The sequence below is a fragment of the Oncorhynchus tshawytscha genome, linkage group LG04 (genome assembly GCF_018296145.1).
Source record: "Oncorhynchus tshawytscha isolate Ot180627B linkage group LG04, Otsh_v2.0, whole genome shotgun sequence".
Classification (NCBI taxonomy): domain Eukaryota; kingdom Metazoa; phylum Chordata; class Actinopteri; order Salmoniformes; family Salmonidae; genus Oncorhynchus; species Oncorhynchus tshawytscha.
The window spans coordinates 70,627,017-70,640,870 of NC_056432.1; the positions used below are offsets into that span (position 1 = coordinate 70,627,017).

A 13,854-nucleotide genomic window follows, 5' to 3' on the forward strand; every position below is an offset into this window, starting at 1 on the left:
ATAATATAAGTCCCCACTGTACTTATTTTACAGGAAACCAATGTTTTAGGGTTCAAAGGACCTCGTAAAATGAGTGTCATCATTCCTGGAATGAACATGGACCATGTGAGAGTCGCCATCTGCCCACGGAATGTAAGTCAAAAAAAGTATTCCTCAATGTAGGTAGAGTATGTTAGGGACTAGTGGTGTGGTTTCAGTTGGTTGCCTTGAATAATGGTTTACCTGTCTGACTTATTCTCGCTACTCAGGACCATGAGTCTTTACTGGCGCGGTGGCAGAACAAGAGCACAGAGAGCGTGATCGAGCTTCACAACAAGACCCCCGTGTGGAACGACGACACTCAGTCCTACGTTCTCAACTTCCACGGCAGAGTCACTCAGGCCTCAGTCAAGAATTTCCAGATCATCCACGACAATGACCGTGAGCTCTCCAGATTCTTACTGCCTCCATGTCATATACTTTGTGCATCCTATTCCATAATCTGATGAAAAATTGGTGCACTATATAGGGCAAGGATGGGCAATCAGTTGCGCCGGCCCCCCTTTTGAAGGAACTCTGATCAGTCGGGGTCTCAACCTACTGTTGCGAGTTAGAATAGTAGAATACACAAGGTGTCATTTTGAAATGTGGTTGTGCATCAGCAGTTTTTCTCTTTTTATGTCAGTCACTGATAGTCAGTCAATTAGCCCATATCAACATTTTTTGGGGGATTGCTAAATTAGTTTTGCGGCCAGCTATTGAATTACCAGCTATAGGGCCCCCATTGATTTTGTTAGTCAGTCAGATATCATATTAAAAACTGTAAACATTTCTCTCCACCCTATGGCAAACTGTGTAGAATTGTAGGAAATTAGCTGTAAAAAAAGCTAATTTTCCTCCCTACCCCATGGCAAAATATGTCAAATTGCAGCAAACTTGCTTTAACACTGCAACACTTTCTCTACAGCCAATGGCAACGTGTAGAATTGCATGAAATGAACTATAAAATGTAATGCCATAGTAGCAAAGTAGTTACAATTTAGCAGATTAACACTGGAGTGATAGATGAGCAGACGATGGTGTGTAAATAGTGATACTGGTGTGCAAAAGAGCAGCAAAGTAAATAAAAACAATATGGGGATGAGGTAGGTAGATTGGGTGGGCTATTTACAGATGGACTATGTACAGCTGCAGCGATCGGTTAGCTGCTCAGATAGCTGATGTTTAAAGTTAGTGAGGGAAATGTAAGTCTCCAGCTTCAGCGATTTTTGCAATTCGTTCCAGTCACTGGCAGCAGAGAAATGGAATGAAAGGCGGCCAAAGGAGGTGTTGGCTTTGGGGATGACTAGTGAGATATACCTGCTGGAGCGCGTGCTACGGGCGGGTGTTGTTATCGTGACCAGTGAGCTGAGATAAGGCGGAGCTTTACCTAGCATAGATTTGTAGATGACCAGGAGCCAGTGGGTCTGGCGACGAATATGTAGCGAGGGCCAGCCGACTAGAGCATACAGGTCGCAGTGGTGGGTGGTATAAGGCGCTTTGGTAACAAAACAGATGGCACTGTGATAGACTGCATACAATTTGCTGAGTAGAGTATTGGAAGCTATTTTGTAGATGACATCGCCGAAGTCGAGGATCGGTAGGATAGTCAGTTTTACTAGGGTAAGTTTGGCGGCGTGAGTGAAGGAGGCTTTGTTGCGAAATAGAAAGCCGATTCTAGATTTGATTTTGGATTGGAGATGTTTTATATGAGTCTGGAAGGAGAGTTCACAGTCTAGCCAGACACCTAGGTATTTGTAGGTGTCCACGTATTCTAGGTTAGAACCGTCCAGGGTGGTGATGCTAGTCGGGCAGGCGGGTGCGAGCAGCGAACGGTTGAAAACCATGCATTTGGTTTTGCTAGCATTTAAGAACAGTTGGAGGCCACAAGGAGTGTTGTATGGCATTGAAGCTCATTTGCAGATCAGTTAACACAGTGACCAAAGAAGGGCCAGATGTATACAGAATGGTGTCGTCTGCGTAGAGGTGGATCAGGGAATCACCCACAGCAAGAGCGACATCGTTGATATATACAGAGAAAAGAGTCGGCCCGAGAATTGAACCCTGTGGTACCCCCATAGAGACTGCCAGAGGTCCGGACAATAGGCCCTCCGATTTAACACACTGATCTCTATCTGCGAAGTAGTTGGTGAACCAGGCGAGGCAGTCATTTGAGAAACCAAGGCTATTGAGTCTGCCAATCAGAATACGGTGATTGAAAGAGTTGAAATCCTTGGCCAGGTCGATGAAGACGGCTGCACAGTACTGTCTTTTATCGATGGCGGTTATGATATCATTTCGTACCTCGAGCATGGCTGAGGTGCAACCGTGACCAGTTTGGAAACCGGATTGAACAGTGGAGAAGGTACGGTTATATTCGATAGGGTCAGTGATCTGTTTATTAACTTGGCTTTCAAAGAATTTAGAAAGGCAAGGCAGGATGAATATAGGTCTGTTACAGTTTGGGTCTAGTGTCATCCCCTTTGAAGAGGGGGATGACCGTGGCAGCTTTCCAATCGTCTAGGAATCTGACGAAATGAGAGGTTGAACAGACTGGTAATAAGGGTTGCAACAATGGTGGCGGAAAATTTTAGAAAGAGAGGGTCCAGATTGTCTAGCCCAGCTGATTTGTGCGGGTCCAGGTTTTGCAGCTCTTTCAGAACATCTGTGATCTGGATTTGGGTGAAGGAGAAGCTGGGGAGGCTCGGGCAAGTAGCTGCGTGGGGTGCGGAGCTGTAGGCCGGGGTTGGGGTAGCCAGGAGGAAAGCATGGCCAGCTGTAGAGAAATGCTTTTTGAAATGTCCAATTATCATGGATTTATCGGTGGTGACCGTGTCGCCTAGCCTCAGTGCAGTGGGCAGCTGGGAGGAGGTGCTCTTGTTCTCCATGGACTTTAGTGTCCCAAAACATTTTGGAGTTGGAGATACAGGATGCAAATTTCTGTTTGAAAAAGCTAGCCTTTGCTTTCCTGACTGACTGTGTGTATTGGTTCCTGACTTCCCTGAACAGTTGCATATCGCGGGGACTATTCGATGCTATTGCAGTCCGCCACAGGATGTTTTTGTGCTCCCCATTTGGCAGTTCTATCTTGACGGAAAATGTTGTAGTTGGGTATGGAAAGCTCAACATTTTTGGTGGCCTTCCTAAACCAGGATTCAGACATGGCAAGGACATCGGGGTTGGCGGAGTGTGCTAAAGCAGTGAGTAAAACAAACTTAGGGAGGAGGCTTCTGATGTTAACATGCATGAAACCAAGGCTTTTTCGATTACAGAAGTCAACAAATGAGAGTGCCTGGGGACACGCACAGCCTGGGTTAGCCTCCACATCACCCGAGGAACAGAGGAGGAGTAGGATGAGGGTACGGCTAATGGATAGCAAAACTGGTCGTCTGGTGCGTTTGGGACAGAGAATAAAAGGAGCAGATTTCTGGGCGTGGTAGAATAGATTCAGGGCATAATGTGCAGACAGGGGTATGGTGGGGTGCGGGTACAGTGGAGGTAATCCCAGGCCCTGAGTGATGATCTAGGGAATAGGGTGCCATTTGGTATGCAGACAAAGTACAGAGCACAGTGCAAGGATAACAGCAGGCCTGTGTGTATTAACACACATACTAATCTCTCATGTTATCCTATATTTATGTCATTCTCTGAATTTGGCACCCCGGAGGGGTTTTATTCTCCATGTTTTTACTTATTCAAGAAATATATTTTCACTCACATCTTTTAAAGTGATATTTTTAAGGTCTGAGTACGTCAAATAAATGAAATAAACTTTTATTTGAGTAATGATAGTTTATATTGTTATATGTAACTAAAACCCTACATTTATCAAGTTATCACTTCTTTGTTTTCTGTTTCTTCCTCACCCCTTTAGCGGACTACATTGTGATGCAGTTTGGGCGGGTTGCGGAGGATGTATTCACCATGGACTATAACTACCCTATGTGTGCCCTCCAAGCCTTCGCCATTGCTCTCTCCAGCTTTGACAGCAAGCTGGCCTGTGAGTAGGAGCCACCCTCAGTCCTTTCCCTCCTGAGAAGCTACCTGCTCCAAACTGAAGGCCTACTCATGGGCCTCCATTAGTCCATCAGTCCCCTCACCAAGGGCTGCAGTTAATCCCGGGTCACCATTGGGGCCCAACACTGTTCAAGAATCCCCCCTGGAATTTGCTTAAGCCGAGGATGGTGTGGAGGCACAATCTGTCTGCAAGAGTGTCTGTGAGTGTGTGTATGTGTTCTGGTGCTCCTTAGGAACCCTTCCAGTCTCTATTCGGGATAAGGATATGTCAATCATTGAACAGGACAAGCACAAAGACTAATCCACTCTTGATTTTAATAGATCATGTTTTAAATTAAATATGTAACAATGAATTCTGTTACTTTATGTATCCGTTGTGGAATTCTAACATTTCTTTAACCATTAATTACTTTTCAATGAATTTAACATTTATTGCAACAACAAAAAAACGAACAACTGTTCATCTTCATGTTGAATTGGTTGAAGGAGTTTCATCGTAGTAATTAACCCCCACATGCCATCTTTAACTTATTCAATACTGGACTGGAAACCATTAGGTTACACATTAGGAGCCATTCAAGATTGAAAACATAATTCAAGATAAAGCTCCTAACAAATAACACTAACTTCATAACTGTCACTAATATGACTTATTTGAACATCACATAACATTCACATCCATGTATGTGTTTATATTGTTATTTATGTATTTATACATATCACGACACAGGTAACTGCCAAAATAAAGGAAACACCAACATAAAGTGTCTTAATAAGGGGTTGGGTCACCACGAGCCAGAACAGCTTCAAATCACATTGGTATAGATTCCTGTCTGGAACGCTATTGGAGGGATGCGACACCATTCTTCCACAATAAATTCCATCATTGGGTGTTTTGTTGATGGTGATGGAAAATGCTGTCTCAGGTGCCACTCCAGAATCTCCCATAAGTTTACAATTTGATAAAGATCTGGAGACTGAGACACACACCCCTTTAAACCCCCTATACTTCTTTGAGACCCCTCTGAGTTCTATTCTTCTAGCCATGGTAGCCAAAATAATAGGTAACTGGACATTTTTATACATGATCCTAAGGATGATGGGATTAAATAACTGAGGAACCACACCTGTGTGGAAGCACCTGCTTTCATAATACTTTGTATCCCTAATTTACTCAAGTGGTTTCTTTATTCTGGCAGTTACCTGTATCTTGTTCTTAAGTGTGTCCATATCCTTAGTTTACACTCATTGAATCTTTGTTTTTGAGCCTGAAGCATACATGATTGAAGGGAATATCTGTCATACCAACACAAAGGATAGTTAGTTAGTCAATTGGACATGAACAGACCAGGTCAGCCAAGGGCATGGCACACAGTCCGTGCATCTTGTAAAACATCATATCACACTATCAAGTATGAGAATGTATAGGATGGTGCACTTTAACGACGTTTACAGTGTATGTGAAATAGCTGTACATATTGTGCCTTTGGAGACAAAATCCAATTTTATGCTTTAACTTGATCAGATGTTCTCTCTCTGAGACGGGACTTGGTAATGCACCTGACCTGTCTGAGCCTGGGTTTCTTTGTTCTGCCTGCTCCCTCTCCACCCTCTACTAGAAAAACACTTCTTGAGGTGACGGGATTTGTTCCCTTTTCTGTTTGGTTATATTATTTTCAGATGATGAAGTCACTAAAGTCCGTTTTTTTTATATGCTGTAAATTCTCAACTCCCTGAATAAAATATGATTTACTAATTTGTCCCCAGGAATCTTAACGAATTAGATTCAGTAATATAACGTACAGAATCGGTTATTGGCACCAGGCGCAAGACCATGGGCATTGTGGTTTGCAGATGCACTCATATCTTCATCTGACATTATCAGATGAACTGATAACATCCATCTGATAATGTGAATCATTTCACACGTTATCAGAGACCAAACCACTCAGATATGGCAAGGATAGTAGCAGGCCTGTGTGTATTAACACACATACTAATATCTCATGTTATCCTATATTGATATCATTCTCTATGAATCTGGCATACCAGAGGATTTTATTCTCTATATTTTAGTGAATCAATAAATATCTTTACCCTACTTTTAAATATATATATTTTTTTCTGACTTTATTGAACAGATAGAGAGGATGACAGTGGGGAAAGATAGAGGGGTTGTGTCAAAGGGAAGTAGACTGCATTCAAACCTATGCTGATAATGTAGAAATGTGCTGGAGGCTGCGTCATTACCATTAGACCACCTGGCCACTCTCCACACTTGTTGAGAGGCAAAAACCTTTCACAAAATATATGAAACTATTTTATATGTTATGGATATTAAGTGGAAAATGAAGACCAAATGAAAGCAAACCGCAAAGAACAATCTCTGATGAGGCAGCTCATTGCTATTGTAAGTTATGAAAAAGGGTCTTTAATCAACCATGATATTCCTGTTTCTTAGTAATGTGTTCCAACTCTTCTGAATTTTTAGGCAAACTGTTGAGATCCTTGCAGAAAAAAATACTGTGCTTTTCATATCAAGTTTCTTTGTGTCCAAGAAACAAGGCCCTTTCATTCTATGAGTGTGTTTAGTACTGTTTCACTGTAATGTAAAATGTGTACATTGTTCAATATACAGTGTTTGTATACACACAGTTCTCTGATTATGAAAAAAATAAAACTCCAATGAGTCAAACAACAGTCACATGCACCCACAACACTATGTATACTCTCTGACTGAACCCCTGAGATGTCTGTGAAGTGATGATATGGTCGTAAAGGTCAATAGGCAGCTAGTGTAACCTATGTGAAATGGCTTGCTAGTTAGTGGTGGTGCGTGCTAATAGCATTTCAATCGGTCACTCGCTCTGAGACCTGAAGTAGTTGTTCCCCTTGCTCTGCAAGGGCTGTGGCTTCTGTGGAGCGATGGTTCGTGGGTGACTGTTGTTGATGTGTGCGGAGGGTCCCTGGTTCGAGCCCGGGTAGGGACGTGGAGAGGGACGGAAGCAAAACTGTTACACTAGGATAGTGGACAGTGTCCTCGAGGACAGCAGTACAGTGTATTCAACAGGAAAACAGGAGACTCATATACAACTCATGGACAATTCATTTTTTATTACGAATACATTCTGGGCTTAATAGTTGCTGGTTTGAAAAAATATTTTTCATATGACCTTTTAATAGAATGTGTCCACTTTAATAGTCTGAGATACAAAAGCTGGACTTGAACGATCTACCTCTGTTTACTCATTTATGTGGGTCCCTGCTCTCTCTCTGTTTACAATCTATCCCAGAGGACACCAGGGTCTCTACAATGCTTGACTGCCATATTGGAATAAAGTTAGTCAGTTTGATGTCTACCATCAAAGGACATGATGAATTGTGGGTAAATGGTTTTCTTTAAAGCAGCATGAATATTAGGGGATTAGGTAGTCTAGTTAGGATCACAAAATTCACCCACTGAACAGCATATTCTGTCTTGGGACGCAAGGAGACAGGATAGAAAACGGGGATTTGCATAAGGAGAGGTACATTCTTGGGAATATTCAGAACATTCAGTAAGGTCAAAGGGCTAGAGAGGCAAGTTTAGGATGAACTAGTTTCCTCATTGACTCTGCCCTCTGTCTCTCTCTCCTGTTCCTCAACCTGAGAGAATCCCCAGCTCCCCAGACCTATCTGGTGGGGTGAAGCTGTCTGTCTCTTCAGACTGAGACAGTAGAATGTACTCTTCTTCCATCTCTTCTTCTGCTTCTGGATTACTACAGACATCACAACTAAAACTGAGAGACTCGGCCTCCATCAGTGGGTCTTCATCACCTACTACTCCCTCTTCCTCTGTCTCATCCACTTGCCCCTCTTCCTTCTCCTCTTCATACCTATATTCATAGACCGTATCCTGCTTAGGGTAGTGAAACACATCTTTGTGGTCGCTGAATCTGATTGAGCTTTTTACCTCTGGTGGGACTACTACCCGTTTCTTCCATTCCTCCTTCAGGAGGTGGGGGCGGGCAGAGCTACTGCTCCTCCTCCTCCTCCTCTGTGACCTCTTCTACCTCCTCATCCACCACCTCCTCAGCCAGGGCCTCGGCAGTGGGTATCTGAGTCAGCAGCAGGCTCCTCCAGGATGGTGATGGGGTCATAACTGCCGCTGCGCCTGCCTCCGGGCTCCTTATACTGGGGGTAGGTCTCCTCAGGGTAGCCTGGAGAGAGAGAGACAGACATGGAATGACAGGGACACACTCTACCAGAGGGGACAATCAGAATATCAACTGTCTCACAGTCCAACGTTTTGCTAACTTACCTTTTCCACTTCACCTCTGTCATAATTCTATAGAAGTACAGTAAGTAATACTCAAAGCCTCATGTGAATATTATTTTATGTATGGTGAGTGACAGAGGAGCCTACTGTGTTGTGTTAACCTACCCTCTCAGTCAGCAGCGTAGGGCACCATCTCAGGTGTGGCCCCCTCCATCAGTCGTACCTCCTGCATCACCCGGCTGATCTTACTCAGCTTCCGCAGTAACTTCTCCTGCTTGGATGCTCTTCTAACCTTGCTGCTAGTCGTGCTGCATGCCACCAGAGAGCAGCAGAGAGGGGGGAAAGGTGGGCCTCAATACCAATGTGGTCCTTCTCCCATTCATACCACAGTGCTTTCATTCTGATCAATCTTTATCTATAGCCTGGAGATTATTCATGCTCATGATAACCTTTTATGCCTTCCTGCAACACTTTCACAGATTACAAATGTTAAGTCAAACACATTTGAATGAAATGGCTAAACACTGCCTCGAGGATGAGCAATATTAAGAAGTTATTGTGAAGAGGTGAAAAATGGCATGCAGAAATGAGTAAAGAGAGAAGTTAATAACAGGGATTTGTCCTGAAAGGAGATATTTGTCTCCGAAAAGGATTGGAAATCTACTCCAGTATGGAGTGAAAATGAAGAGAGCCACTAATTGCATGTTATTGATCTAATATACACCTTATTAAGAAAGATCAGAGTGAATATCGTTATCTGTTATTGGAGATCGAATATTCACCGTCCATGGATGGTGGCCCCAATCTCTGTGTAAAACAGGAGGCTTTAAAATGTATATGCTTTCCTTCAAGTTGCATCAAATCTACAATTGAAGTACAATCTTCATGAAGCACAAAATATACACTTGCATGGTGGGTAAGAGTGCGAACCTATAAAGATTGTCATGTCATATTTTAACAGTTGGATCCAGACAAAAAAACAAATGGCACATGAGCAAAGGAATGCCTGAATATGGGAGAGTTAATCAAAGAATTTGCCCTTTCATTTTTATGTGGCGTCCACCCTGATTTATCCCTGCAATGGAGTCATTTATTTGGCACTTCTTAGATCTGGGCTGGGAGAAGTGGTGTGCAAATGGAAATATGGGCCATTTACCTGTTAGGAGTGCTGCTCCTTCTGGAGACGATCCTCTACTTCACCCTCTGTCTCCAGCAGCTTCTCCTGAAGCTGGGCCAGCTCATCATCTGCTGGGAGGGAAACATGGCAGTCAGGGGTGTAAAGAGCAAACTCATGCATGCATGGACGAACACACACCGTATCTAGAGTTGCTTTCCAATGTTGCAGAAAGCCTTGAGATTCAACATTCACTCTGCACGTTCAGAACTACACGTTCAATACTCAGGATTGGAAACGAATCAACCATTGTAACTCAATGTTTCTTAATTACGGAAGGTGAGAGTGGCATTGATACATAGGACATGAATAGATTTATATGCTTGTCCCTGTCACATTGTCCCCCACCCCTACCCCCTTAGCATTCATTTGATGAATGGAGCTAAACCTCTTAGTGCTGATCCAAAATACATGCAGTAATTGGTATTAGACACTGCTGGGCTGAAACAACATTACTTCTGATTGCTAATCCAGGTCTAACAAAGGCAGGGAACAAAGCTCCCTGTGAGTTGGACAGGATCCTAATCTACCTTATCATGGAGTTGCTTAAATTGGAGCTACTGATACATTCTGCAGGGGCCCTGACAAATGGAACGATCAAAACAATGAGGAAGTTGATTGAAAATAAGCCCTCGAAGTCATGAAAGAGGTGACTGTTAGAGAGGAGCTCATTTGTCAGATGACATTTCTCCTCGCAGGATGTGCTATATCCTGCATTATTCTTTCATCAGGGTGAATCATCACGGAATGTAGGACCTAAATGGTGTGTGTTAGGGAGGTCAGGTGCATGGGACTCTTATCAACTGCGCTATGAGATAAAAGGCACATCATATACATCATCGTGTCATTCACAATGGCCTAGCTATTAATGATGTGATGCTGTCTACTAACTCCTCCTCTTCTGACAAGCTTCAAATGCAATTGTAGGAAATTGGCATACCAGTTTAGTACTTTTTCCTTTAGGCCTAGTTGTCATCTGTGAATACAACAGTGCATTTATGGTATGCACACCTTGTAATGTACTGGATGCACTGGACTCCTAGCCAGTACAGGTATTACATGGATGCTGTTAAAAACTGTAATAGTCTACATCTTCTACATTCCTGCCTCTAAATAGTTTGTCTATCCAATTGACTGAGCCAGTCTAGGGTGGACATTGTGCAGCTTATCTAGAATATGATGAAGAGGATGTAGAGTAGGATTCCAAATCCGTAGATGGGAATGGCCTGGCTGATCCGATTGGATTTAGTGGCTCCTCGGATCTGAAGTGTGCCCACGCCTTTGACTTTAGCCAGGACCTCAGGGCTGTGGGGCCCAGAGTCATGAGTCCCCTCCATCCACTGTCCGAGGCCCTCCTCTGGCATCTGTAGGCGATGCATCATGGGAGGATAATACCCAGGACCAACTAGGAATGAGAGCAGAGAGCACTGATCAACAAACTAGGAAGAAGCCTGCAGTGTTCAATGATTAATCAATGTACAGTTTACTGAAGTATAATATATTATGGAGAGAGATGGTCACAATGAAGAACAGGAAAAACAAGAAATTACAATGACTTTATTTGAATGGTGTGGGAGTTCATAAAACTGTCAAGGGCGATGAGGAGCAGAACACAGCACAGAGGATAACCTCCTAGACTAAATAGATGCATACAACCTGATGATGATGACAAAAGTGTAGGCTATAATAACTTACAGTTGTAGGCTATTGGCAAAATGCATGGCCTTATATGAAATGCTGTATTCAATAGTTACATGCTGTTACTGTACGTATTATACATTATTTAGCTTTGCTGGCAGGTTTGTAGATGGCTAGAACGATACGCAAAATATGGAATTATCTTCCAAGCATCAAAGCTGAACTGCACATCAACATCAGAACGGATCAGTGATAAGCTGCCTTACCCTCGGGCTGCCCTACATCATTCTTCCCTCGGGAAAATTATTTAGGGAAGGAAAAACAAAACACAGAGGACAGAGCAGAAAATCAGAGTAACCTTCTACATAGTTGTCATCGACATTTTGTCACAGATAAACTGTATCAGAGATAGTAGAGAATGGAGTATCTTTGGCTGTACATTAAACCTCTGGTCGTCACTAGTTACCACAACCACAAAGTCATAATTATGGCTACACCCGGCCCATTGCTACAATTGTTATTCGTACAATCTGATTTTAAACCTAACTCTAACCACACTGCTAACTTTATGCCTCACCTTAAATGTAGCCCCAAAAAACGTTTTTTTTAACGATATAGTCCATTTTGACTCTGTGGCTGTGGTAACTAGTGGAAACCCAACCCTCCAGCATCCTTCCTGATTTTACAGCTCAACGGAAGTGACCTGTTTTGTTTTGGTTTGTGATTGGTGTATTTTCATGCAGTTTGCAGTAGTCATGGCTGGAAGGCATCCAAGCTTTTGTCAAATTAACGTCAGATTTTACTTTTCGTAGCAGGTTATGATAATTATGTTAAGATTAGGAACATGGTAAGGGTTAGCAAAAATGTTAATAATATATACTTTTGACGTTAATTTGACAAATACTGGATTATATATAGCAAGGCCTGCTTGCAGTCTCATCCATGTGAGGCGTCATCCGCGGTCCAACAAAGTAGGCCCTACCGTGTAATTCTGAAGATATCCATCAGATGGCAATGCAGCTTTAGCTATTGGAAAGGAACGCTGCCACTACCTCGCTCTCCAACCAAGGTGCGTCATGAATTGAGGAGCAAACACAATTGGTCAGATTTCTGCAACTCATTTACCAATCACATCCATGTTTTGATTTGTATTCGCATCGTGATTGGTCTATGAACCCATAGGAGGCCATTGAAGTGTATAAAAACATCCTTCATTTTCCGAATCTGTACTCTAATTATAATGTAGGCTGATCAATGTGGGAGGAGCTATAGGAGGGCAGGCTCATTATTATGGCTGTTTATAGACTCAATCAGGCAACGCAATTTTATTCCCCTGTTTTCTAGTGTAATACTTTTTGAATCACTTCAGTTTGATAAAACAACCTGTAGGTCGAAACGTTTGCAGTTAAGTGTACACCTATCAGGCCCCCGAGGACTGGAATTACCCAGGCCTGCCGGGTTTAGGGTAGGGACGTCACACGGATCCCAGATAGCACTGACCGTCTCAGCTATTGGCAACTGTAATCAAGGGCGAGGTCAGTTACCATGAGTACAACGATGGCGGTTTCTGTTCTGTAAATTCCATTTACCATGGCATAGGCTTGGCGATACAGGGAGGATGGTCGAGCGGCCTATTATATTTTGAATTCAGAGCAGTAGATTGTACATATTTATGACGAGTCACCGAACAAAATAATTACCCTACTCTAAACGTTACAGATGTAGTTCCATATGGTTGATATTTCACATAGGCCTACAGTATCAGCCCTTCAGGAATATTGACAAAGGTCTCCCTGAGACAATGTTAGTCTAATCTCATTACCAAAGTTGGCCTACAGTAATTGCGTTCATTGTGCAATTATAATTTCCCAGAATGATTTATTTTATGTGATAGTTTTGTAGGTGACGCTAGCAGAGTTTAGTCCACTAAAGCTAGTGTCCAATAGACCTTGGTTAGGGCCCACTCACTTTGTTTTATGAGTGTGAATGTATAGTTTAGCCACATGAGGTCTGTACATAGATTTATTAAAGCAATTACATTTTCCCTGAAAGGTGACATTTTGAGCAGGCATGCAAAGAAAGAAAACAATGTGGCTGTTGCAGTAATATCACTCTGAAGGTTGCCACCCTGTCTCTCACAGCAGTCTGTCATTGATCTCAGGCAGGCCGCATCAAAATACCTCCTCCAATGTGGTTTGGGAACACAAAGTAATCCTTTAGCTTCACACTTAGATTATAAACAAAACACTCCGATCAAGTCCCAGTTAGTGTGAACTGCATGGCCAGCATGTAATCAATGTACAGGAGCTCTCACAGGCATCTTTTGCTTAACTTTATTCAAGATATTATAATTTTACAGTGTGGCGTTAAAGTCAAACCTTTATAGGTCTTGTAGGTCTTACCAATTTTCGTGTTGAAATTAAATTCAGTGAAAACTGCCACCAGTGTACATTATTTGCCATCCACCCACCATAATCTTTTAATCCTGGGAAACAAATGTGCGTTTGTGTACCCTCTCTTGGAGGAATGGTTTATGTGTAGATTATCAGTGCCAACCAGCATATGATTTGAACAGAGATTACAGATGGTTAATACAGCAGATAGCGAGCGATATGCTGAGTTTTTGGCACCACACACTTACTTCAAAGTACTGTGGATGTGCCATAGCATTTAACAATATCTGGTTATTAGAGATTTCATTCATTGTGATTCTTGGCCTTAAATTGTGGGTACTTTGAAGAAAATAGTT

The 13,854-nt window shown here is 42.6% G+C and overlaps 1 protein-coding gene and 1 long non-coding RNA gene across 7 annotated transcripts in view; one reads left to right on the forward strand and one right to left on the reverse strand.

Annotated features, from left to right (window-relative positions):
- Window positions 1-4,405, forward strand: part of tub (TUB bipartite transcription factor) — a 31,384-nt gene extending 26,979 nt beyond the window's left edge. For all 3 annotated transcript variants that reach the window (XM_042321163.1, XM_042321165.1, XM_042321164.1), the window contains 3 exons: window positions 34-132; window positions 249-420; window positions 3,893-4,405. In XM_042321163.1, the coding sequence (XP_042177097.1) occupies window positions 34-132; window positions 249-420; window positions 3,893-4,026 (405 nt within the window). In that variant the 3' untranslated portion in view covers window positions 4,027-4,405. The remainder of the gene's footprint in view (window positions 1-33; window positions 133-248; window positions 421-3,892) is intronic.
- Window positions 4,406-7,134: 2,729 nt separating this feature from the next.
- On the reverse strand, window positions 7,135-11,790 carry LOC112263824. 4 transcript variants are annotated; one of them, XR_002955545.2, is made up of 5 exons: window positions 11,372-11,790; window positions 10,408-10,872; window positions 9,450-9,538; window positions 8,459-8,601; window positions 7,135-8,234 (listed from the first exon to the last, which is right to left on the reverse strand). It is a non-coding gene; the product is annotated as an uncharacterized LOC112263824 (long non-coding RNA). The 4 variants fall into 4 exon arrangements; XR_002955543.1 differs by having other exon boundaries at window positions 9,450-10,872; window positions 11,372-11,393; window positions 11,683-11,788; XR_002955542.2 differs by having other exon boundaries at window positions 9,450-10,872.
- Window positions 11,791-13,854: the final 2,064 nt, after the last annotated feature.